A 26,718-nucleotide genomic window follows, 5' to 3' on the forward strand; every position below is an offset into this window, starting at 1 on the left:
AGATGGAGAATCCACGTTACCCCCTCTCACTTGCCTCTTTAAAGCTAATTCCCTCTCCTAATTAGCAGACTGCCTGTTGAGGTAACACAATAACCTCTTCATTGCTGTTGAACAGTTTGCTAAACCACAAAAGTTAGTAACCCTAGGAGTGAAGAGGCTGAGGGTAGAGAAAGATGTGAGATCTAATGGGAAGAATGAACAATAAAAGCACAGAGATGATGAAATGAAATTGTCAGCCAGGAGGTAAGAGACAGTCCACCCTCAAATGCTGGGAATTGTAGGCTGAGAATTAGTTTCTTTACAGTGCAATCGAAAAACAAAGCAAAAAATTGAAGACCAAGAAATTAAAGTTGCTATCCAGCTTTTGTACTGTGCAGCAAACAAAACACATAAAATAGGCATAGAACTGAATTATACACATGGAAGACAAAGACAAACATATCTGCAGAAACTGCAGTACAAAAAAGGGTTTTATTGGCATGACGACAGGAGAACATTTAATGTGACAGTTGATTTCACAACTTTCTTGTGAAGCGGTTCAGCTGAGTTTCTTCACAGCATGAATTGAAGGGAGGGCACAGACTTAAGAATTCACCAGGTGGTTTTGACGTCCGCTCTGAAGGAAACTGTGTCTACTCATTTATAAAAAAAATGGTGACAAGACAGGAATAGAAGAGAAAATGCACACCTGAATGATAGGTTTTCCCACCATGAATATGGAAAATATTCCATGAGGACAACAAATGCAGAATGGAATAGCTGCTCAGGTGAATAGCAATTAAAATATTATCCCAGACAGAATACATAAATTATATGTCCCTCCCTCCTATCAGTTATTGCTGTTTTTACTTTTGATAATTGTGTTGTTATCTAGTGCTGTCTTTTAACACAATATCCTAAATTCATGTATGTCAAGAATGAGCAAATGGGGAAAGGTTTTATAGCATATCGAATAGTTTATACAATTAATTGTGATTCTTTTCTCCACTACCCAACAAATATATAGGACAAATGACCACAAATTGCTTATGATAAGTTTTGTACCTCCTGTTTTTAACAGAAAAGCAAAATCTGCGCAAATTATAATTCTAAAGGGAATTGGACTGCCAAATTGAAGTAACACAAGAGAGAGACAAGAAATAAGCCAAGCTGCCTAGTACTCTGGGCAATTAAAATATTTAATGCAGATGATAACTGAAAGTAACTTGGCAATATTTCCAATCCTTTCCATTATTGCCACATTCTATTCACTTTTCAGAAAGTGAACACTGAAACTTTTTTGCCTTGAAAACACAGGTACATTAGCTCGAAGCCAGTACTGTACAGAATTGTGCAACCTAATGTATGAAACAGAACACGGGAAAGTCAGCATATAACTATTATAAAATTTATCACCCTGATCCACTTATCCTCCTTCTGCAGGTGTCTCACATGTGCAGGAGAGCATTTTCACACATGCAAACGTCCTGGGTCCTGCTTTTTGCAGAAAACAAAGGACCCCGCCACTGTTTTTTTCCCTATGCAGAGAACTGCATGAGACGCTCATGCAGACTAGCAGAGCAGGCCTGCAGGTAAAGTCTCTGAATGCATAAGGTGATGCCCAGCAGAAGTGGCCGCTTGAACAATGCGGTTGTGGATAACCAGTTGGCCCTTCCTGGCTGGCTATCTGCATCTTAATGCAATGAATACATCTCTCCCTTGAAGACTGACATGTGGCACTAGCCGTGTGCAACAGCCATTTGTACATAGGTATCTCTGGATCAAGTCTTATATAGATATATATTTATACTGTATTTACATGTGCACACACATATCCCCACACTTCCTGTGGTGATGCCCCTGAATATAATTAAACAATAAGGACATTTTGGATTAGAAAATCATTTAAAGAAGCTAGCACTCTCTACTACCAAGGGATCAATTTGATATAATCTAATATTTTCATTATAAACAGCTTATATTTACATAGAAAATAAACTGTGGTCCCATATACACCATTTTAACCAAAGAAAACAATTTAAAAATTATTTACACACGTGAATGAATTTGTTCTCCAAGGTTACTCAAAGTACGGAAAGGATGAGGAAGGAAGGAAAAAGAATGAATGGGAGGCAGGTGTATTTATTCGTATTTTTCAAGTTGCATTTTTTTTGTGCGTGTTCCAAATTTCTTCTTTCGAGTCACTCACTGCCTCTATTTGCCTTGTATTGCTGCTGCTTTGCTTAGTGCTGACTTTACTTCTGGGAACAGGAAGAAAAGATTTCATTCTTGAAACGCCACTCTTGAAAGATTCAGTTTTTGGTTTATTGTTGCTGCATTCCACAGGTCGACTGCTGCTGAGAGGACAGATCCTGGGATCCCCATCCTATCAACAGAGAAGCATATTTGTAATGTAACATAATAGCATCAAAGCCCCCGAGGCAAGCAAAAAAAGCAGAATTGCGCAACAGCCGGAGGCCCAAGCATACTAGTTGGCTTCTCCTTCATTTCCATTGCTGTTGGACAACTGAACACAAAAGACTCTAAATGTCAGGAAACTCAATTCTCCTCTTTTCTTACCAGTTTTGTCACATTATGCATGCATTCCTCTTCCAAAACCACAGAGCCTGACCTCCTTCCACCGTTTGGTGTAGTCAGGGCTTTTTTCTGGGAAAACAGGTGGCGGAACTCAGTGGTTTGCCCTCGGAGAAAATGGTCACATGTCTGGTGGCCCCGCCCCCTGATCTCCAGACAGAGGGGAGGGCGCGGAGGGCACTCTAAACTCCCCTCTGTCTGGAGATCAGGGAGCGGGGCCACTAGCCATGTGACCATTTTCAAGAGGTTCCGGAACTCCGTTCCACTGCGTTCCTGCTGAAAAAAAGCCCTGGGTGTAGTAGTTAAGAGTGGCAGGACTCTAATCTGGAGAGCCAGGTTTGATTCCCCAGTCCTCTGCTTAAAGTCAGCTGGGTGACCTGGGGTCAGTCACAGCTCTCCAGAGCTCTCTCAGCCCCACCCACCTCACAGGTTGATTGTCATGAGGATAATAATAACACACTTTGCAAACCGCTCTGAGAGGCATTAAGTTGTCCTGAAAGGCGGTATATAAATCAAAAGTTGTTGGTGTGTTGTTCACAACCTTTCTAGTACAAAAAAGCAGCATTTTTAGTGGGACGACTTGTGAGTGAGTGACCGCTCACCAGTGCCTACATGAAGGGAGAAGGCAGGACAATCCAATCCCAGCTTCAGAGGCTGATCTTTACAGATGATTGGACGAGTTGCACTTTTATTTGGAGCTGGGATTGGACTGTTAAATGAATTTCAGTACAGAAGGGCTTGAAGGAGATCATTTTGCGAAAGTCACTTCCCAGTCTACAGCAGCATTGTTTAAAAAAACGAGCCATCGTTCTACAATTCAAACAGTTATGGCTAGTAGTATTTGCAATGTATTTCTGGAGCCCATGGCTAAGGAGAACAGCTGCCTGTGTGGCTTCTTAGATTCCCCTCTCCCACCATCAAATCTTAAGCATCTTCTGCCTTGAAGTTTGACTATGATGAAGATAATCTCTCTCTTTCTAGATTGAAATATCCATCTTGTTTTCTCATCCCGCCCCGCCCCATCGCACCCTTCAGGAAAATGGCTCTGCCCTCTTTCTAATCACGTTCATGAGGAATGGAACTATGAAGTGGAAAGTGAAACTGTCAACCACCAACAGCAGAAAAGAGACAGCTGGAGGAGGCAGGGGACTACAGTTAATTGATGCTGACAGACAGGAGTCTGGGTGTTGTTCTCTGTGAAAAACAGTTTAAAAATGCCAAGTGGTCTGATAACTCCAGTTACCTTACAAGCTGCCATTTGATATAACAGTGTACCTCTTAAGTATAAAGCACCTCTTGGATCCAGCATTATTTTACCTAGCTGGCCAAGTTGGAAGAAGATACCAATCACTTTACCCATGAAACAAAGCTGTTTTCTGGTTTGTGTACATCAAGCTAACTGGTTCTTTCAAGCCTAAAATCCTCTCATAATAGGCCATGTGAATGTTTTGTGGCACCCTAAGTCCAGGTATTATGATTATTAAGGGCTAAAAGATGAGGTAGTCTCAAAGGATCAGGGGTTGTGGCAATGACCTTCACAAAGAAGCTGGACAAGTTAAAAGCACCGTTAAGCCTTCCGAAACAAATGGACAATGTCTATGACGAAAGATGTGCGAGGGGGGGGGGGGCAGGCAGCAAGGAATATCTGGTCCAAGGCACTGTGCCATTTGTAGCATTATACAGCTAATTTTGTTATCATTTGTGTAGTATCAGTTTGTTTAGACCTCAAATCGCTTAAAACATCATTTTCTCTGCCTCGATTTTATCCTTACAAAAGCTCTCTGAGGTATTTTGGGCTGAGAGAGTGTGGCTGGCTCAACAAGCTTCCATGGCACAGTGGAGATTCAAACTTGGGTCTTCCAGATCCTAGTCTAACATCACATTGCCATTATTACCAAAACATACATAAGAGTTCTCCCTCACCCACACACTCACAAATAAAAAGCAAGAAGTAAGTATACTGCACTCACCACTGGTTGTGGCTACCTTTGGAAATTTACCCATCCACCAGTGAGAGGGAAGACATTAAAATGTTTCATTTATTGATTTTGAAAAAAATAGGGAGCACTAGACTATGAGTGTACCAAAGCTTGGCCTTCCATGCTTTGTGCAAGTACCTCCATTGTTTTGATATTCCGATACGTGATAGTGCCATCCTAAGTGGAGTTACCCCTCCCTAAGATCATTGACTTTAACGTTAAAGTGTAACTCCGCACTGCATGTGAGACATGATGATTTGACCAGGCTAGAGAATGAGACAGGAAGTGGCAGAATGGACTTAAACTACATGGGAAGAATCAAATATTGGAATGTCCTGTCCTCTACATTGAAAACTCCTTGCAAATAGAAAACCAGCAAGTACAAGCAAACACAGAGTGAATGTAGAGACTTTCTCCCTGCTCTCTACTTGAAGCAAGTTTTTTTTAATGATAAGGAACACTGAATCCACCATTTGGAGTCTCTTGGGGTGCTGTCAATGCTGTTACCTCATGCTCCTGCAGGGGTTACACTAGGCCCGAGTACAGTCCAAGTATTTTAATTATCTAGCCATCAACACATGCAAAATTATCTCTCTCTCTCATTTGCACATCCAAACTGCCTAATTATGCATACAGTATTCAGTCTTTCATTTGTTCTTCTGCTAACTAGGGGCCAAGCTACAAGTGACGAATGACACTTGAACGGCAAGTGGATCGAGTGGAGCGCAAGTGGAGGGCAAGTGAACAGGGAGGAATACACTTGCCATTCAAGTGCCATTCGTCACTTGTAGCTTGGCCCTAGGACTGCATATTCCTGACTCGTAGTGCCTTGCCTCTCCCTCTCTGCTAAATGGCTTCCTCCTCAGTGCCTGTCAGTACATGGTTTTAGGACCCTTTGGAGATGACATTTGATTCTGGCTCAGACTAGTCTCTCTGCTTATCAGTTTCCAGTTGTTCTTATGAATGTCTCCTTTTCCTACTATGGAGGCACCAAGAGCTAAGTTCTCTGGCAGCTCAAGGAAGGAGAAAGCCTTCTGGCAACTCAGGGTCTTCCTAAGGGCCACTTCCAACCAACCCCTCTTCTTGGATCCTGCAGGGGTTACACTAGGCCCGAGTTGGACACATCCTCAGAAGTGTTCTCCTGTTGCCATGGCAACTGCAACCATCTGCAAGGTTCACAGTATATGAGGGTGGCTCATTAGCGTCTGAAGCTGATGCTCACATCTAAGTGCCAGCAAGTTTGAGTTTCTCATTTCCCCCTCTCTGGCTTCTTGTTTCTAAAGCAAGGGGGACAGGCTTGGAGGCACACCCTCTTTGATTCCATAACAAGTTACTGGAAAAACAACAATGACCTTAAGAAATACAGATGCACCTGCCATTTGATAAAAATCCAACTTGCACTACAATTAATCAAGGTGCATCTGGACACAATTTTTATTGCATTAATGTTTATTCTGAAAAAAGAGCATCAGTGTTTCCCTCACCAAAGGTGTATTGCCACCACAAAGGCAATACAGTAGAAGCAAAGAAGCTGCTTCAGTGATTGTACTCAACTGCTTTCACGCTTTGGAACATAATGAACAATTCTAGATTTAGGTTTTAAATACACTTAAGACACCGACAAATTCTGTGCAGGATAGTTTGTCCTGTACCTGCTGTGATGCTGATGTATTTGCATTGATGATGTTTGCTGAAAACACAGGATCCTTCTGAGAATTACTGATCATCACCATCAACTCATCCTTCGAACTGACAATCTGAATGAGGTGGGGAGACGGGGCAGAGAGAAAGGTCAGCATTGGAAATCCTAATATTTCGAAGCCCATAAAGCATTTTAGTTCATCTCATACTGAGGCTGTTTCCACACAGCTGCTTTGCTCCCCAAACAGGGGCTGTCTTTATTCCCCCAGCATCCTCATGGCATTGCCGTGCATTTGTGCATCTTCTGGGGTTCTTCCCAGTTTGCTGTGATCTAGGGGTGTGAGGTTTAGTACACCCAGATAATACCGAATAATTGATAATTCAGTATTATTGGCATGTACCAAATCAAATGAGGGAATCCCAAATAAAACCGAGACACCAAATAAATCAATGCTGGTTAAATCTGAATTTATTTGGGTTTATCTGGCAAATGCAACTACAATCTTTGTAAAGCTAGCTGGCTACTCTTGCAAGTTCTTCCCCCCGCCCCCAAGAGTTTCCAAGGCTTTCCTGGATTTCCCCCCACCCCAGGGAAAAGGGGGAGTGAGCGTATTAGTCAGGATTCTCCCTTTGCAGACTTGTCTGGTAATGGTTTGATGTTCTTTGTTTGCTCTACTGAGCTTACAAAAGTGTCCTCCCTTGTTTCAGTTTGGTTATTTGACATTGGTTCTGTCGGGATGCTGTGGTTTGGGGTAGGCTGTGTTTTGCTGGCATTGGCTTGGGTTCTGACTGCCTGTGTTATTTAAGTGACATTGGTTCTGTTGGGCTTGCAACATTGTCCTTTCTTACTTCAGTTAGTTCTGCTGAGAGTCTCTTGGTTGACATTAAGAATCTGACTCAGATTTCAGGAATATCGAATATTTATGGTATTCTTGAATACCAGATCTGAATTCAGCATACCCCTGCAGTGATCTTTCCTAAACCTGCTTTGGGATGATCTTTTTTGAAAGACGGCAGCCAAAGCATGTTTGCACTGGTTTGAATGGGAAGCTGTGTTTTTTTTTTTCCAGATCCCACCCACATTGGTGCCATTTTCCTTTCCCCAGCCTGGTGGCAGGCTTCTGGAGAAGTGAGATGAGGGCCATTTCCACATGGCTTACCTTCCCTCGGAACAACCCGGAACATTGCGCAAAAAACGTGGAAGATCACGTTTTCTCACGTGAGATTTACACGACGTCATGCAAATCTCGCGCAAGAAAACGCGATCTTCCGTGGGTTTTGCGCAATGTTCTGGGTCGTTCCAAGGGAAGGTAAGCCATGTGGAAACGGCCGAGATCTGAAGTTGCAGCATGAAGTAAATAAAATATACACTAGTGGGGGAAAGTTATGGAGTAGAGGGACAGAGCTGAAAGCCATGAGATTTTGATCAAGATGAGAACATAGAAAATAACAGATGCCTGATGACAGATCTGAGGGTCACTAGCAAAAGACATACAGAGCACTTCCCCCTTTAGAAATATTTAAGTGAGAGAAAGAGAATCAGGCAAGGAGAGATCCATGGAAACCAAGGGCATGAATGGAGCTGAGGAAGAGGTGCATCAAAGGCAGCAGAAAGGTCAAGGAAGATGTGGAAGAGATGGGACAGTGAGATGGTCGTGAGGAGATGATCAGTGATTTTGATACAGACAGATCAAGAAAAGTGAGGAGAGAAAGTCAAGACAGTGAAAGTAAGCAATACATACTCCCAGCATGTGGAAGGAAAGGTTAGAAGGGAATTCTATGCTAAGAGTGGCAGGATAAATCAAGGAATGACTGAATGGTGCTGTGTTTTGAATGCAGTAGGGAAATGGCTATACGTATTATGACGGGCTGAGGAAAAGACAGCATTTACCTTGCTTATGTCAGACTCGGATTTGCTTAAACACATGCTCTGAAGTTCCTGTACAAGGTCAACTTCATCATCAGAACCAAGGGATAGCCTCTGATCCAAGCTTAGTGTGTCGTCATCTAGAGATCTTGAAAAACAGAACAAACAAAAACACCATTTCATTTGCTCAGACGCGCAAAAGTAAATATGGCAGCATAAAATAATGAAGAGGGTAACAGCTTGTTGCAAGGGTGTTCGGGAAGTTATTTATAGTAAGCAGGTACCTCTTTTTAGTTTCCTCAGGAGCACCAGGAATCATCCCTAAACTCCTTTATGACTTAACCCCCACCATGTACTAGGGAGAATATTCCTCCAAGTGACCTGTGTGTATGGTGCCCTCAAGTCATAGCTGACTAATGGCAACCCCTGGCAGGGTTTCCATGGCAAGAGACTATCAGAAGTGGTTTGCCATTGCCTGTCTCTGCAACCCTGGTCTTTGTTGGAGGTCTCCCATCCAATTATTAACCAAGGCCAACCCTGCTTAGCTTCTGAGATCTGACATCTCATCTGGGCCATCCAGGTCAGGGCCCCTTCTGCTAAAATTCATGGCTGAAGCCTGTTTTGTATACTGTCTTCTAGATAACATCAGCCGTAACATGGAGCAAGCCTTTCTGGGTGGGGGTGGCCCAACTTTTAAATGCCCCTTCTAAAAAAGGTGCACAGCAGACCCTCTTGCTTGTACTTCATTTGCGAATACTTCTTTTTTCTTCCAAACACCAAAAAAGCACATCAGACAAAACTGTACAATGTATGTCTGAGTTCTGTGATTTTCTAAAAGGAAAAGATCAATTGTAAGTGGGTAAGTTTTGTTGATTTAATTAAAAGCCACTTTTGACATATCAGAAGAGTGGCATGATAGAAAATTATGTGTGGTGTAGAGAAAGTAGACAGAGGGACCACCCGAACAAACTGAAAGGCAGCACATTCAAGACAGTCAAGAGGAAATAGCTTAACACAACAGATACTTGACTTTTGGAATTCACAGCCATGAGCGGTGGGGTTGAACAGATTTATGGAGGACTGCTGAGTCAGGGGGAGAACACATGGAGTTGCCATTTTAAGCCAGACCACAGCTTTATTAAGGTCAATATAGTCTGCCCTAATTGGCAGTGATTTTCCAGGTCTCAGTTAAAGGTTTTTCACATCACCTGTTCCTTTTAACTACAAAATGCCAATGGCTGAACCTGGGACCTTTTGCATGCAAAGCAGATGCTCTACCCATGAGCCACAGGACTTTATTAGATACAAATATGTTGTACATAGATACATTTTTTGTTTGCATGGGACTAAAGGACTAAAAGTTGTTCTAGAAATGTTGGTATGCAAACTCACTGGTTTTGCTTTCAGTGCATACACACTGAGAAATGCAGTTGCAATGAATGACAAAAACAGCTGTGTAATGTCTGTGCCTTAAAGGTATTTTGTGAGCAGGGTCCTATGAACACATGAGGGCATCAATGGGAGAATTTACCTTTCAACTTTCACACTCAGAGCTACCACACTCCAAATTCCAGTTCTAACCATCAACTCCTAAACAGGGAAGTTCTATTCCTCAAAATCCTGGGGGCTTTCAACCTGCCTTTCAGCCATCCCAGCACAACTGCACCCCTTGCTTTTTTGAGTGGGGTAAAGGAACCACCATGCTGAGCAAAAGCAGTCTGCTGTGCCACTGTCTGACATGTGTGCCTTATCCCTTGGCCAGCTTCTGCCATTCCAATCAAGATTTGCTTCTGCCTGTCAGATTTCAGTGGCCATCTATCAAGGGTACCGCTCTGCTACCTTAAATCTCTAAAGCGGTCTGCAAAAGTCCTATTTTAAATTTTTGGTCTTCAAAGTGCCCAAGGTTCTCTGTTGCTTTCATTGCAGGAAACTGACACAGCAGCTCTGGAATCTGAAATATATCCTGCAGTTGCAACACCGACATTGGGTGCTGTCTCCTGTATTTGGATTTAATGCCCCATTAAACCTGTAGGGGCCTTGTATCAGGGCCTTGCCATTGGAAATACTCTTCCTAAATCTTCTGGCTATGGGAAATGTGCCTTTTCAGTATGCCACCTTATGATGGATGCTCGGCTGTTGCTAACATCACGTGATCCAAGTGTTGTGAAGAACGAAGAGTTACAATTTAGGACCTTTGCTAAGGCCAAGAGGAACAGACTTTAATTTTTTTTCACAGTCTAAGGCAGAATATTCTTCACAATGCAAATACATGCAGAATATTTTTCACAATAATATATGCAAAATTCATCCAGGGAAAAGGCTATTTGTCTCTTATGTTTGAATGAGAAAAAGCCCCGGCAGTAGGAAAGGTTACTAAAACCATTCATATTATTAACAAGCAATCCATACTTGCTTTGTATTGACCTCAAAGCTCTTAGGAATAAGGCCGGACTTTTCCAGATCATCAAGATTTTAGGGCTGAGCTGCACACATGCACCCTTTTCAATGGAACTTTATGCAATGGTCTTATTGTGTAAGAATTGACCGCTAGAGACCAGGCAACACTAAGACACCTTTTGTATCACCTAACTTCAACCAAAATGTAAGAGTTTTCAACAGCAGCAAATCACATATCCAGCCGAAAGCCATCATGTGTCAAGGATTTAAAGGATATATAAGTGGAAAGTGTTTTCCAATAGAGAAAACTCTCTGAAAAACTAACTGCAGAGTTTCACCTTTCAAAGCCCACTGATTTCAATGAATTTAGAAGGCCATAACTCTGCTTAGGATTGCAGTCTAAAGTTCCTAAACTGACTTGAGCCTCCTTCAATTCATCTCTGTGTCTGGTTGGCTGTAGAATGTTTTGAAACAAGCAAAGTGTGCTACTAAAACACACTTGTTCATGTTCAAAAGAGAGAATGGGTAGCTTTCAGTGCTTCCAGAAAAGAGTTTCATCCAGAAAAGAGTTTCAGGTAATATTCACAGACACTTGAACTGATGTACCACGATCAAGCTTTCCACCAGTTTGATCTTTCACCCAATGCTCTAAAATACTAACACCAACTGGCATAAAAAAAAATGCCCTACATTTCTGAGCCTCAGATTATGCTTTTTAACCATTTGCACATTTTTGGCATCTCTGGTTATAACAGTGGGGTGTCTATAATCAGCTGGGCCCATTTTGGGCACTGTGATCCATGCTCTGATTACACACAGGTTAGATTTCTGTAATGAGCTCCACATGGGTCTGCCTTTGAACACTGTTGAGAAACTTCAGCTGGCCCAAGATACAACAGCCAGGCTACTGTCAGGAGCAGGGCACTGAGATTGTCTCCCCTCTTTGGATGCCCCTCTGTTCCCAAGCCCAATTCAAAGTGCTGTTTCTTACCTTTAAAGCTTGGCTTGGGGGCAGAATAATCGAAGATCTTCCTTGTCCCATACTATCCAGTCCACCAGTTAAGATGCGCCTCACAAGCCCTGTTCTCCGTGCCCCTGCCTTTGGAGGTGAGGTGGGTGGCAACCAGAGATAGGGCTTTTTCAGCAGTGACACCTCACCTGTGGTGTGTTCCCCACTTCCCCTCAAGGAACACCTGACACCTACGCTACTCTCTTTGAAGCATCAGGCAGAAACCTTTCTGTCTACCCAGGCTTATAATGAAGGGGTTGATCTCTTAACACCATTTTTTATAATCTGCTTTTAGCTTGAGAAATAGGATGCTCAGTTTAAGGTGCTTGATCCTCTGTTTTTCTGTCCTGGCTGGATTTTTAATGCTGGGTTTTAATTAACAGCTTCTAAGGTTTTATATTTTTATGAAGCTTTATTTGGAAAGCCACCCCAGGCCGGTTCCCTGGAGAGCATAAAAATCCCATTAAATAAATAAATAAATAAATAATCTGACCAGAGACAGATGAATCTTATGCACCCTTGATGTCTCATGCCCTGAGCAATTTCAGGGGTGTTAGCGAGGCTCATCTGACCCATGTGAAGCACCACTGGATTTGCCATGCAATTGTGGGTTAATAGCAATTGCCTGTAACTTCCCTAAAAATGGGACCAGAAATAAAATGGGTGTCTCTCTCTCTTTCTCTCTCCTCTCTTATGTCTGTGTATATGTATCTTGTATGGTGTGTCTACATTGAATGTATTTATGTAGAAAATGTATGTGCTGCTGCTCCAGTGTCCTGCTTGAGGCAGCTCACAAAGTAAAAACAAATAAAATAAAAAACCCATTAAATTATCAATATTAAAACAAGCTATAAACACAGCATGAAGCAACTTAAATATGATATTCAGAAAACCACCCTCAGACTGGAAGAGAGGCATGAAAACGGTTTTAAAAGATCATATAACACTTCAATTCAAAGCCTGAGTAAAGAGAAATGTTATGACCTGGCACATAAAGGACAGTAAAGTAGGCACCAGGTGGTCCTCAAGGGGAAGGGCGTTCCAAAAGGGAAGATGCCACCACCAAAAAAGCCCTGTTTCTGGCTCCTATTTCACCTCTGCATAGACAGCAGGACTTGGTAAGAGAATGTTTTCTCTCTCAGACACACACAGTTATTTTATTCTTGGTTAAATCTTTAGGAACCTCCCCCCCCGCACCCCGCCAGTAACTTACTTTTTTGTCAGAGAAGCAATTTTGTTGCCATTTTCCTGCAACACGTTCTTTGATTTTATTCCTACAGAAGAGGAAGATAGAGAAGATTAAGATTAAGAGAATTTTGATTTCTTCTTCATCTTAAGCAAGACACTATTTAAGAAGAAAGAAAAGCCACATGTGCCAATAGCTATAAGCAAGCCTCTCACGCCCCTCAGAAGTCTGCAAACTCTGTAACAGGAATCGAGATATATACAGGCAGTGGTTCCCATAGTCCTATCCACAATCCAAAGGAGATTAAATATACTGCACTGACCAGCTCAAGGACTTTATACAACCATGCTGAAGAAGGGAGCAGGCAGAGTGGTATGTGCATGCCTGCTATTTCTTTGGCAATTTTCCCTCTAAAAAAAAAAACTTCTGCTTACACTAGAACCGACTCCTTTGCTTAAAATTATTACTTATTTTTTAATCCAGAAAAAATAAAGTTGTGGCTGAAATTAAATTTGGGTCTGTTTAAAGGGACACAAGAACATTAAAAAAGCAGCAACAAAAGAAATAAGGCTCCCAGTCATCATAATAAATGAGAGGGACAATGAAAAATTTCTGATTGAATAATTTGGCCCCCCTGGCTGCTGGGGCTGGTGGCTCTGTTTGCTGTCCCTGATAGGGAAAAGAAGGAGAGAGAGGCACGGAATAACCTAAGACACTGAGCATGTTCTCTGGTGGCAGCAGCGACGGCAGAGATGCAGCAGCGATTGCAGTGGTGGCGATGACATCAGGGCAGAAGGGAGTAGCTGGCAGCACCCTGCCAACTCCCTCCGCAGCAGTTTGGTGGCCCTGGGGGCCAGGACCCCCCGCCTTAATCAGGCTTTCCCTGGCTCCTTATAGCTTCAGCTGCATTAATTCTGCGCCATGGTAGTGGCCGTGCTGGGCAGTGGGGTTTCTGAGGCAGCCCAGTGGCTGGCCTTTGGAGCCCCGTACCCCCCCCCACTTCCCCCCTCTCCTTCAGGGCCACGGTTGGGCCCTAGGCCTTCAGGAACAAAAGAAAAAAGGCCACTAGTCATCGTAATAAACGAGAGGGACAATGAAAAATTTCTGATAGAACAAATGTGCAGAATTGTTCACCTCTTTTCCAAAGCTTTTGTGTGAATGAAAAAAAATGGATGTGGCAACCAAGCGATGGGAAAGAGCGATATACAGAGCGAGCTGCGCCCTCCCTTCCTCATGCAAACATCAGGGGCATGTCCCATACTACACTAGCCATTAACACATGAAGCTGCCTGCGAGTCAGACGTCTGGTCCCTAAAGGTCAGTATTGTACATTCTGTATCTTCTGAATGATAGAGGCTTAGTGGAGTCTCAGCAGAGGTCTTTCAGATCACCTCCTACTTGGTTCTTTTATCTAGAGATGCCTGGCATGGAACCTGGGGCCTTCTGCATATTAAGCAGATGCTCTACCACTGAAGCACCCTACAGGCATCACGTCAAATGAGGCTTCAGCTTTAGCTTCATTTGTGTAAGCAGTACCGAACCGCTAAACCACAGTGCTTGATTTAAGCAATCATATTCTGAAGGCGGGTTGTCGCCCTGCTCTTGAAGGATCCGATGGCACTCCTGTGTCTAGAGAAATGAAAAATCAGAACTACCTTGCTGCAAAGAAATGCGCAGGGGAAAAAGATTTTGCACATGTTTGCTCACTATTGGAGCTTAATATTATGCTTCCAACAGTTCTTCAGAAAGCCAGATACCCAAGGAACCTCCTAAGGAACTCTTCAGACAGCCATGTGCCTCTGTAGGAACTTTTAAAAACAGTCTCGCTGTCTTGCAATCAGAACATTAATAGTCAAAGGGATTCATCTACGAGGCATTACTGATGCCTATTCACCATAAAGTTTAACAGGGTTCTGTGCCGAACTAGAAAATCAAAAGAATCCACATAAAGTTACTGCTCAGTGTGTCTTGAGTGCAAATTGGTTAAAAGCCCAGAAATTAAAGAAGCTGGAGTTGCATTCTCATGGGTAAGATACACATTCTCACGTGTATCTTGTCTGAATGGAACTAAGGGATACTCTCTGCTGCTTCTTTAGTGGCTCACGTTTCCATTCGCTCCACTTCCACCAGCTGTTACCTTCTACATTTTCTTCTTTCTTGCTCCACGACTGGGCTGAGGAGTGGACCAGCTTCTTGCGAGGACTTGTGCTCACTTTTCTCCAAGCAGCGCCTTCCCCCTTTTTCTTGGAGCAATTCTTGTAGCCTGATACCACAGAAAGAGGGAAGTTCCCTCCTTTAAAATCAGCAATGTACCGATCCAGTTCTGAAGTATTGAAAAAAAATAATAAGATGCAGTGAAAATCCTGTGGCACATCATGTCTGAAGCACTATCCTGGGTTGCTAACATTTCTTCCTTTGCTCCAGGGTTCTCTCTGTGTCTCTATTGCATTTTTGTCCTTACAAGAAATTCAGAGTGAATTCATTACTGTTCCTTCCTTGACAACAACTCTATGAGGTAAATTAGGCCCATTCCAAGATCAGCCTGTGAACTGCAGGGATGAATAAAGATTTGGCCTCCTTGGTCCTAGAGGCAGGCAATGGCAAACCGCCTCTGTTAGCTTCTTGCCATGAAAACCCTACCAGGGGTCACCATAAGTCAATTATGACTTGAGGGCACTCTCCACTTCTTTGGTCGTACTGTGACACTCCAACCATCACACTACACAGACTCTCTTCAGACTTTTGACCCATTCTCCAAAACGCCAAACTTTTAATCTGTATAAAACAGATGTCACTGTGATTCTTGGGATTAAAAAAATTGTACAAAAATGTGAGAAAGCTTTGAGAACAGATTAATAAAGGGTTGGACAATAAAGATAAGCTTCAACAACGAACTGTCCAACTGTCCAGTAAAAATACAGTACATAGTACATAAATTAAAATGAATTTATTCCAAAGACAGGTGATGCTGACAAAGAAAGCATGACAAACAGAGGGAAAAGAGATTTAAAGAAAGAGACGGATATGGTGAAGAAAACACAGAGGTTGAGGAAAACACAGAACAGGGTATGGCTAGACAGAAAAACATCTGGTAGAACTATGAGACTTATACAGAAAACACTTGGATAAAAAACACTAAACTGAGACATGAAACCATTTCTATACAACGAGCACTTGAAGCCTTTTCCAAAAAAAAGGAAACAAACAAACAAACAAACAAACAGAGGAGCCAGAGTGTTAATTCCATGGAAAAACTCCATGCTGTTAGTCCCATCCTGGTGTCCATGGTCTTCAAATGTTATCGTAGTGCTGTAGAATAACCCCATGAACTACTGCCTTTTACAGCAATACAGTAAAACTGAAAGGGATCCTTGGTGATATTAAATATTTGTAGTCAGGAATTGATTTGCCACAGAACTTACTGGTAAGCTGTCGTGGGCTTTTCAATGCTTATTTCTGATCCCTGTTGACAGCACTTCCTTGAGCCCTTTGTAGATTTCTTAAAAGAAAATATTTCCCTCCAAACTGATCTCACTTCAAACTATTGTTTCAGTTATTTGTCTGGGTTTTCCACATGTACCAGGGCTGCTGGATTACAAGCCCTATACATATGTTCCAATCCTACATTCAATCAACTCACATAGAGGGGGAGTGGGTAAGAATGGCATGGCCCTGCTCATCTCCCCCAACCAGTGCTGGCTCGTGAGCATGACACGTACAAGTGGAGAAAGTGTATGGTTTTCAAGTTCTCCTGATCATGGGGATAACACCTTGAGCATGCACTTCCTTCACAGTGCTCATTGACTGGGGTGGGTGGGCAGGACTGGTAGTGTCCTTGTACCCCTCCATGTGCATCGGTCAAACATGTGATAAGAACATATGCAGAGGGCTACAGTGTTCACTCTAGGCCTTTAGTTCTAGGCACTGACTCGTGTCTCACCTGCTCTGGGAAGAGGGCAGCCATGAAGAACCGCTTTGTTTAACAAGATGCTGAGAGCAGCTTTCACCACAGCCTGCTGTCCTTGGCTTGGACTTTTCTTGACTGTAGTCTGTCCCAGTGCCGTTGGTCTTCTCAGAGAAGCTCTGGAGAGAATTGCTTCTTGAACTCGGGGTGCAATGACAGCATTCCATAATTTGGACATCCACCTGGAAGAACACAGCAAAAATGTGTGACCACAAATGCTAGACGCACTGAAGATGACCTTCAAAAGCTTGGGAAGAAAGCATAGAACATCATAACCCAAGGTTATTCTCTGCCTTGCTAAAAATACTGTAGTGATGGGTGTCTTTATCTTTGAACTAAAAGATCTGAAGATGTTGCTCCCAGACAAAACAGTACACTCAAAACAGAAAAAGTAGTTCTAATTCAAAGAATTTAGAGCAACTGTCACTGTTTGGGCACAACAGTAGTATTTACACAGCTTTCAGAATGTGGGTGAGAAATACTCTAAGAAGTGTTACATCTGGGAGCACCCTGAGGTGTTTTGGAAATTAGTACCACATTCTGCCACTTTCCCACCCCAGATTAATTTGAACCGCAGACCCCCCAACCCAAAACACATGAATCCCAAAGAAAAGCCTCCTGGAATTTCAGTGACTTTCCCTCAACACTAAATCAGTACAACCTTTCATATGCGTAACTCTATGAAGGAGTTCTATAAAGCGCTGGCTTTATAGAAATTAAGGACAGCTTTTCGCTTTAAAAAGTAAGGAAGCCCCAAGTTTACACAGGACATTTCTAACACGTGCCCAACACCCTGGCCTTGAACTGCATCCCATTTCTGAAGCAGAAAACAGTGGGTGGTTGGGAGAACAAATGAAAAAACACACACACACCAACAATTTGCACGAAAAATCTCTTTCAAATCCAGAGAAGTAGGTTAGGTAAGTAATCTTGCTGAGTTTTCTGAAATAATGGCACCAGAGGAAGCTTGACTGAAGCTTGGAACTACTCATTGTCCAGTAGATACCTTAAGACATTTCTTCATTATCTCTGAAATGGACTGTAGCGGCCTGTTTTCTGAATGACTCAGCATACGTAACCTGGCCACCTGCTTAGAGTCAGAAATTTAACACAGGAAGATTTTTCCATCTTGGAAATACATGGTGGGGGGGAGCGGGGATTACTATTGAACTTATGCTTAATTGAACAGGAGTTCAAAGCACAGAAGCCCTGTCAGAAATAATGGTGGCAATCCATCAGTAGGATATAAAGGATACATTCCCATTGGAGATTTCTAATTTTGTCATCCAGTGCTTTGAGACTAAACCATAAAGGCATGAAGCAGTAACTGAAAAATAATCCCCAAGTCAATACGTTCCTATAGCCCCTCTATGTAGGGTCTGTCGTTCATGCTAGCCCTGGAGGATATTTCCCCCAGTAGGTTGGATCTTATCAGCTAGCACAAGAGAGGAGGGACAATCTTGGCTGACCCCCCCCTTTCTCAGTTCATTCCCTGTTGTCCTCCATGGCTTTCTGTTCAAGTGGCTCTCACAGCCCCCATCATAATCTTTTTTGGGAGGGTCCCATCCATCCTCCATCTAGCACTAGCAGAAAAAGTGTGAAGCTTCAACCTACTGTGTGTCACAAGGACAAATGGGGTCCACTCATTTGCGTTGCTGGATTTGGCCTCACTGAATCAGTATGCATGAGTTTCTACCAATACCCTGAGCAAATGCCAAGATGCAGGAGCCCTGCCCTCCTTAGAATATAGTCACCTTGTGTGACTGTCTTTAAATGGTACTTTAATGTGGATTAAAACAGAACAGATAGAGGCATAGATAACCAAAGCCCTCTTTGTTTGCTTCCAAGGTTCTAGCTTATAAAATATGATTGAAGCAGACATCTGAAGAGAAGCCAAAAATAATAATACCGAGGGATTAGGGACAGGAAACTGGAAATGGGAGTAGGGAAATGGGTGGAAGGACTGTAGAATGAAGATAACACATTTTTTAAAAGCAGCACCTTTAATGCCATGACCCGAGTTTCAAATATTTTAGTTCTTTTGCTCTTTCTATGTAAACATACAATTTGCCAACGAAGGCTAAGCGCTTCCTTCTTCGAGAAACAAAGCATGGTTGTTCAATATATCAACACTACTGATGTTTTCAAGACAGGCGAGTGCAATTTTGCAGCTTGTTTATTTTTAGCCTGCTCACTCTCGTTTTATTTACTGGGCAAATAAATATTTAAACATGACGACTCGTGCAGTGCAGTGATCTCAGACCATATTGAAATATTTCTCTATTTAAATGATTGTTAATTTGTGTAGCAAGTTGAGACATAGCAACATTCCCACCTTCCCAGTAACTTGTGCAAAAGTAGATTCATCCTGTTCCCATTCTACTGGCTAAGAGCTGAGCGGAGGGCAGAAATCTGGGGGAAACTATCCAGGGCTGCTGAGCTGAGATTTCAACATTCAGGTCATATGCTGACCACATGGGTGTGCTAAAAGTAGTGGTAGTCATGGATAGAGGTAAACATGTACGCAGGTCACTGAAGCCATGCTTCCGATTCATGCGAGTCTACATTTTCACCAGGGGCCATCTGTTTTGAGCTTTTAGGGTTCTAAATAGTTGGAGGCTACATACATACTTAACACCATTACTTCTTCACTGAATGATCGCCAGAACAGAAAGCAGAGCCGCAGAGTGCCCCATGCAGTTCACTGAACACATGGCATTTACGTATGAACAGGTTCACCATTCATTTGTGTGGTGGAGGGAAAGCCTAATGCTCTTTGCAAGTATTTATGTGTCTGTTTTGTGCTGTCAAATCCCTTCCAATTTACGACAATCCTGTGAATTAATGACCTCCAAAACGTCCTCTCATTAACAGCCTTGTTCGGGTTTATGTATTTAACAAAAAACAAAAACAAACAAGCCATGCAGACTGGGTGAAATACTCTCTCTTCCTTCCACCAGCCCTTGTGATTGGTTGGATACTACCTTAGTTCTTAAATCAAGGAACAGAATATACTCCTTCTGTTGACCAATCCTACTCACCCAGGAATGAAATTTGGTGCTAAGATTTAGCAATTGCAATCAATGATAATGAATTGGGGTAAAAAAAAAACCCAAATGGATTATTACTGGTGGTAGGTTAGGGATGGAAGTAGTTTAAGGATTTTGCTACGTTGCAGAATTGACCAAGATGAAACTGAAGACCTACTTCACTGTGGCATGGCTGTGACCAGGCACCACTGGACAAGAAAAGAAATGCTTTGGCCCAATTAGTGCTTCGGGTGCGCCCAGCCGTGACAAGCACGAGTTCAGCTGGTGCCAGACTGCAAGGATCCACTCCATCATCTTGCACACCGGATCACACGGAGGAGGCATTTTACCTCTGAACTGTGGGAGAATAAACAGATGGTTCAGTTTGGCGGTGGTCTCTTACCTCCTTGAAGAAGAAAAGCAATTTCACAGTTGTTGCACACGAGAAGCAGATTCCGTTTTTTTAAAAATCAAATATCCATGATTACCACCTGAAAATTATAGCATCCAACAGTGATTTCAAGGTGTGTGTGATCTACCACTGAAAGGATATTCATCCCTTTTGTATCGCCTCAGACACAACGGTCTTCAGTGGTGTCAGTTTACTCCCTCTCACCCGTGAGTCATTGTGCCAAGAGATCAAGCAGGGAGAAATAAAGTCATGTACATTTTTGTCTGCTGGGCTCGAGTCAGTACACAGGACAGCAGCACAAGGTCTACGGAACTGCTGCTCCAAGCTGAAGTTCCTTACTAGACAGAACATGGGCAGACCTGTGAATGGATCTCTTCCGCATGTTAAAGGAGCAAAAACTGCCCTGGTTTGAAACAGCCACTGTGCAGGTGAGAGAGAAGTTTCATCTTCCATGCTTGGTGTGTGTGTGTGTGTGTGTGTGTGTGTTGATCAAAACAGACACACCAGCCTGCAATTAGCCCTGGAAAGAGGAGGAACTGGAGAGTCTCTTTTGGTCTTTTCCGTTTCAAGACTAATAGCAGCATGGAGAAGGTCAATTCCAACTGCAAAACCACACTGGATGGAAGGACTAAGTGCCCCCCCCTCTCTATCCCATAGTGCCAGTCTGAAACTGGGCTCTGCTTCATTGAAAATGCTGGGAGATCCTTTCACAGACCTCTCAGCATCACATTTCATTTTGCCTTCATTTTGCGCAGCGCTTCAGATGCCGATGTGGGCCAAATTTATTATATCTGAAACAGCCAAATATTTTTATTTTGACCTGACAGTGGCAGTCCTGGGTACAAACCACAGGGAACATTTCTTGAGCAAGCCTTCTAATATTAGACAATGTTTGCACAGGAGTGATGCTCTTATTCATTTCAACAGGCATTGCACAAAAGTTCACAATGAACTATATGCATCATAAATACAATCTAAGAGGCACAGGGACCTGGTTTGATAGGGAGCTTTTGTGCTTAATTCCCACCAGAGCTATTCCAGAAATCCTAGCTGTGCCACTTGCCCACAACCGAAATTATTCATAAGGTGACACCACCTCCAGAGGAATTAAAGCACAACATTACACAGCACGAGGCAAGGCATTCATACAAAGGCCACCCCACCACTGTTTAAACCTTCTTGCCTAGGCAGGCTTGGGAATGTGACAGCCACACCTGTAACTTTACACAGGAACAAACAATGCAGCTCAGACTCTAGCAGATTTCTCAGCTGCTACCGACAATGCATCCACTTGGACTGAATTGAAACGTGGGCTTCCTGTCTCATTACCAAAGCTGATTTCTCCACACCCACTACCCGTCTGCATACCCCACCCTATCCAATCACACCTGCCATTGTCATTCACCGGTTATTATCATTTGGCTTCTGCAATCCCTCCACTCCCCAAGATAAAAGGACAGATGGACTCATATTGTAGTTATATCTGAAGAAGTGAGCTGTGGCTCTCGAAAGCTCATACTCTACCACAAATGTTGTTGGTCTTACAGGTGCTACTGGACTCTTGCTCTTTTCTACTGCCTCAGCTCACATGTTATGCTACCTGGCCACAGGTTTGGATAACCTTCAGGAGGCAGCTGGAGACATTTCTATTTAGGACTGCTTTTTAATTAACTTTCTTTTTATGTTCATGGGCAGTCCCATATTTTTAAACTTTCATTTATTCATTTTAAGACTGTTATTTTATTTATATTGTAAATTGCCTTGAGTTCCTGCAAAGTAGAAAGGTGGCTAATAAATGTTTCAAACAGACAAACAAATAAAGAAAAATGAAATGAAACCTCATTTGACATACACGAAGCTGTCACTATTGTCTACTCTTACCGGCGAGTAAGAGTAGACAATAGTCCTCCTTAACAATCTCTCCTTAACTCCTCTCCTTAAGAGGAGATTGTTCATATCACCCATGGAGATAACGGGGTTTGAACCTGCAACTTTTGACATGCAAAATAAATGCTAAACCAGTGAGCCACAGTTCCTCCCTGAACTAAATGAACACATGAAACTGCCTTATAATGGGTCAGATCCTTAGCCTATTAAACTGAGTGTGGTCTACCCCTGGCTGGCAACACTTCTTCAGGATCTAAGCTAGAGGTCTTTCACACTGTCTACTCCCTAATCTTTGTAACTGGTACCTTCTACATGGAAAGCATGTGCTCTGCCACTAAAGTACAGCCAAATCAGTCTATTATTATTATCATTATAATAGTGATAATAAAGAATTGTCATTATTTTTGGTTTCATAAAAATACCAAAGGTTCACCAAATAGATCTTCTGTTTGACATTTATCATAGAGCACTGGAGTTAGATTACTACGGTTAGACATATTTGGGGGGGGGAAGTGAAATTAAAGTAAAGAAAGCAAAAAGAGCACGGAAGAGGTTTTTCCTAGGTCCTGTATCACGGGCACTGCCAGGAAATGACCTTTTCCATTGTGTTCCTGTTCTGATGTGTATGTTCCAGTCCTACGGTGCTAGGCTTGTATCTGCCTGCCCAGTGTTTCCTTTGAAAGCTTTCCCTCCTGCTCTTCCTAACATATTATACTATAATGATTTTTTAAAAAAAGGTAAGCTGCCACCTATGCAGTTGCATTTGACCACTGATCATAAGAGGCATTCAACCGGCAATATTTGTCTGGCCGAAACCGACGAACATGCCAACCAGATCTAAATGTTCAATCTGTGCACAGAGTTTGTATGTTGACTTGCTTTGATCTGAGAAGATGGGATCAAATTGAATATAACTGAAGGAAACATCACCCGCAGATAAGAATTCGAACAACAGAGATGTAGACCAGCGTTAAAAATCTGATATCTTCAGGTCAAAGAACGACAGCTAACCTATCTGAGAGTAACTGAAGGGTTTAATAACTTACTCAGCCCTATCAAAATCCACAGTATCCATAGTATCAGAACCCAAACATTACTGAGAACCCAGAGTCTCCTTTTTAACAGAGAATCAATTTCTAGTTTTAGAGAGTAGGCTGGTATACTTGTTCAGAGTGTCATACTAGGATCTGGGAAACCAGATTTGATTCCCGCCTCTGCCCCAAAAGCTTGCTGCAAGACCTTGGACCTTTAGGAGAGAATGATGCTGTAAGCTGCTTTGGCTTTCCATTAGGGTGAAAAGCATGGTATAAATATATAAATAAATAAAAATAGAAGAGTGGAAAAGCTTACACTTGAAAGCAGCCTTAAGTGCTTTCAGCTATTTGGGCCTCTAAGACGTGAGCACAAAGGAAGTGAGTCTGACTCACGATTAGTATTTTTATGACAACGAAAGCAAAGTGGCTTCTAGCCCCCTATACATTGAGATGCCCCCTGAAAGCTTTTGGTGGCTTTGTAAATATATGTATAAATGCAAAAATTATTATCTGTCTCCAGGTTGAACCATTTCCCTGTGATACATCCAGCTACACCGGGACTCATGCATATTTATTAACACATTTTCTTACTGCAGACTCAAACTTTCTCTTCCTGTACCTTATGGCAACAGGAAAGATACAGATTAATTGGCCGTAATGAGTTCTCAGAGGACCACCCAGTGCAAGATTCAACCATTTCACAGTCAATATTAGCCTTATTTTCAGTGTCAATAAATTTTCTGGCAAAAAACACGGCTCAGTTGTTCTGTAACAATAGCAGTACGGAAGTACTGGGGAATGAAATTCCCACACAGGGAGAGCCAGCTGCTGCTAACTGTACGTTCAATTTTTCATTGTGCTGGTTTGCTAATTTCCTACTATTTCTTTCTGTGCCTTTACACACACAACTCTATTTCCCTTTTTCTGCTTTCAATAAAAACACTCCTAGGGGACAGAAAACACTTTCAACGAAGAGGGAGACAAAGCTGGGATATGACGGGAGAACCAAGCGCAAGTGTTCAGGCGAGAGACAAGGCTGTGCTTTCAGGCGAGAGCCAAAAAGGAAGCCCTTTCCTAAGAGAGAACTCGTGTTCTTCCTAATCTCATTAGAAGCAGCCCTTTGTGATGTGCAGCCAGAGTCAGGAGACCTGCTGCATACAGAGGCTTATTTTTCAGCACAGTTTTAATGGTTCCGTTGTGGCTCTTGGGCGGAAACTGCTTTCAAAAAGAAAATATCATCTCCAAGGCTATGCACGCCAGCGTTTAAAACACTTGCTCACATTTACATTTTGCACCAAGGCAACCCAAGTTCTGCATCCACCATGCAAATCAAGCACATCTGCATACATTTGCATCATCTTTCAGCTTCTGCTAGCCAAAGGGTAGGGCTCCCGGCCAATCCTACAGACCACCCTTCCGGCTTTGAAGATTTTATCAGATATATTGCCTGCATATGTTCAAGCCTATCTTGAATACCACAATACCAATTTGTCCAGAATCACAAAATACATTCTGCAGCCAAGTGGTTAAGAGAATTTTAAATTTTAATTCAAGAAATCACCAGGTAGCTATAAAACACTGACATGTTTCCTTTGACCAAGCAGGACTTCTGTTTATGGAAGAGGGGTTGGCAATTTACACTGATCCCCCTCCCACTGCAGCCCTCCCTCCAACTTTGCCCCTCATTCACTGCCTCAAGAGGTGGTGGCAGCTTCAAGCATAGACAGCTTCAAGAGGGGATTGGATAAACATATGGAGCAGAGGTCCATCAGTGGCTATTAGCCACAAGGTATAGATGGAGCTCTCTGTCTAGGGCAGTGATGGGCAATCAGTGGGAGGGCTTCTGGTGTCCCTTCCCCACTGGCAGACCTCTTGATGACACCTGGTTTTTGGCCATTGTGTGACACAGAGTGTTGGCCAGGATGGACCATTGGCCTGATCCAACATGGTTTCTCTTATGTACTTTATGTTCTTATGCTGTTCCTGAAAGTCTGCTTGGCCACCAGGAACAAAATTTATGATGACTCAGTGGGCTACAGAAGGGAGCGACAGGGAACTCCTGCTCTACAAATTCCTGGGTGAGAGCCAGCATGGAATAATGGTTAGAGTTTCAGACTAGTATCTGGGAGAACCAGGTTCAAATCCATGCTCTGCCATGAAAGCTTACTGAATGTCAGACTGTCGTCAGACCGTCCTGAGCTAACCAACATGGTGGGGTGCTTGAAGATAAATGTTATGAATTAATATGCCTATGAAGAAGTGAGTGGACGAAACGGGGAGAAGATTCTATGCTGGCAAAACCCGTAGGCGTGGCTTGACGTGGCTTGTCTTATTACAAAGTTACACGTTGATTTATGTAGGCGTATGCTACAAAGACTGTCATCTGATAAAGTGTTGTTGAATGCTTGTGTGCATTCTAGAGACTATAAGACATTATACTCTGGCATGTTTATTTAAGGGGGACTTTAACCCAGATTCCTGCAGGCATAAGCCGCAGAGACTGAGACTTACAATTCCCCTTATGTATTACTGAATGCCTGTGCACATTCTGGAGACTATATGAAACTGTCTTTGTACTTTTCCACCAGTTGGATATGTTAACAATTGTATTGATTAATGTCATTGACTGTTAGCACTGAAGCACTTCTGCACTTTGTATGTATTATAAAATGCTTGATATTTGAATTATATATGGTTTACTCTGGATAGTTGGTTTTTTTGTGTGAGCAATTGTATTTCCGGAGCAGCTCCTGTTGGATGGAAGCTTACTAGGCAACCTTGGGCCAGTCAAACATTCTCAGCCTAGCCCACCTCACAAGGTTGTTAAGAGGATAAAACGCAGGAGAGGAGAATGATGTAAGCTGCTTTGAGTCCCCATTGGGCAGAAAGGCAGTATATAAATAAAGTAAATAAATTCCACAGACAGATGGATGTGAGCCAGTTCCTCTGGGTCAAACCAGAGGGGTCCTGTGAATGAAGCTCTCGGTGTGTTCTCTCCCACCCTTTAAATAGAAGGGCGTGCAAGGTCTAATTCAGACTGAGAGCATGGAGTGAGAGAAGCAGAGTGGGGAGAACAAACTAAACTTTCCTCTCATGCCACTTTAACAACCTGGAATGGCCCAGGGAGCTACTATTTGCCCTATGAGCACAAACAGTACAGTACACTGAGAGCCAAGCCACACGTGACAAATGACACTTGCCTGGCAAGTGAACAAACTCACGTGTATTCCTCCCTATTCACTTGCCCTCCACTTGCGCTCCACTTGATCACTACGTGAGTCTGTTCACTTGCCAGGCAAGTGTCATTTGTCACGTGTGGCTTGGCTCTGAGGCAAACAGGAGCTCTGCAGGGCCTTTTCAGGTTGGGAAAATGGCATCAGAGGAAGGCTCAACCCATCTCCCCTCACAGCCCCGATCCAAACTGAGGTCCTCTGCACTGCTAATTAAAGTAAAAATAAAAATCCCTGGAAACACCCTTCGTGGAATTCCCAGCGTGTTTGGCACACAGGCTCAGTCTTCTCTGCCTGCCACAGAGGGGCAATAGGACCTGCTTACTTTGCTCTGAACACTCGTAAAGTGATCTATAAATACAAAGTTCACTTGGGTCTCAATCGCAAGCAGCTCAGCTTGTCTCAATATCGTAACCCTTCCAGTTTCACAGACTCAGAGCTGCAACCCTTTGGACTTCTGCCCCTCCGAACGGTTCTGCAGCGAAGAATTGACTTTTTATCTGTCGTGC

General features: G+C 42.8%; 1 protein-coding gene across 1 annotated transcript in view; it reads right to left on the reverse strand.

Moving 5' to 3' along the window:
- Positions 1 to 452: 452 nt before the first annotated feature.
- CTTNBP2 (cortactin binding protein 2) overlaps positions 453 to 26,718 on the reverse strand; it is a 126,574-nt gene continuing 100,308 nt past the window's right edge. The window contains 8 exon segments of the mRNA XM_054988126.1: positions 453 to 2,151; positions 2,153 to 2,365; positions 6,206 to 6,310; positions 8,086 to 8,209; positions 12,681 to 12,741; positions 14,791 to 14,976; positions 16,594 to 16,799; positions 19,825 to 20,003. Of these exon segments, the coding sequence (XP_054844101.1) occupies positions 2,122 to 2,151; positions 2,153 to 2,365; positions 6,206 to 6,310; positions 8,086 to 8,209; positions 12,681 to 12,741; positions 14,791 to 14,976; positions 16,594 to 16,799; positions 19,825 to 20,003 (1,104 nt within the window). The 3' untranslated portion in view covers positions 453 to 2,121.

This window comes from Eublepharis macularius, chromosome 9, assembly GCF_028583425.1.
Source record: "Eublepharis macularius isolate TG4126 chromosome 9, MPM_Emac_v1.0, whole genome shotgun sequence".
Classification (NCBI taxonomy): domain Eukaryota; kingdom Metazoa; phylum Chordata; class Lepidosauria; order Squamata; family Eublepharidae; genus Eublepharis; species Eublepharis macularius.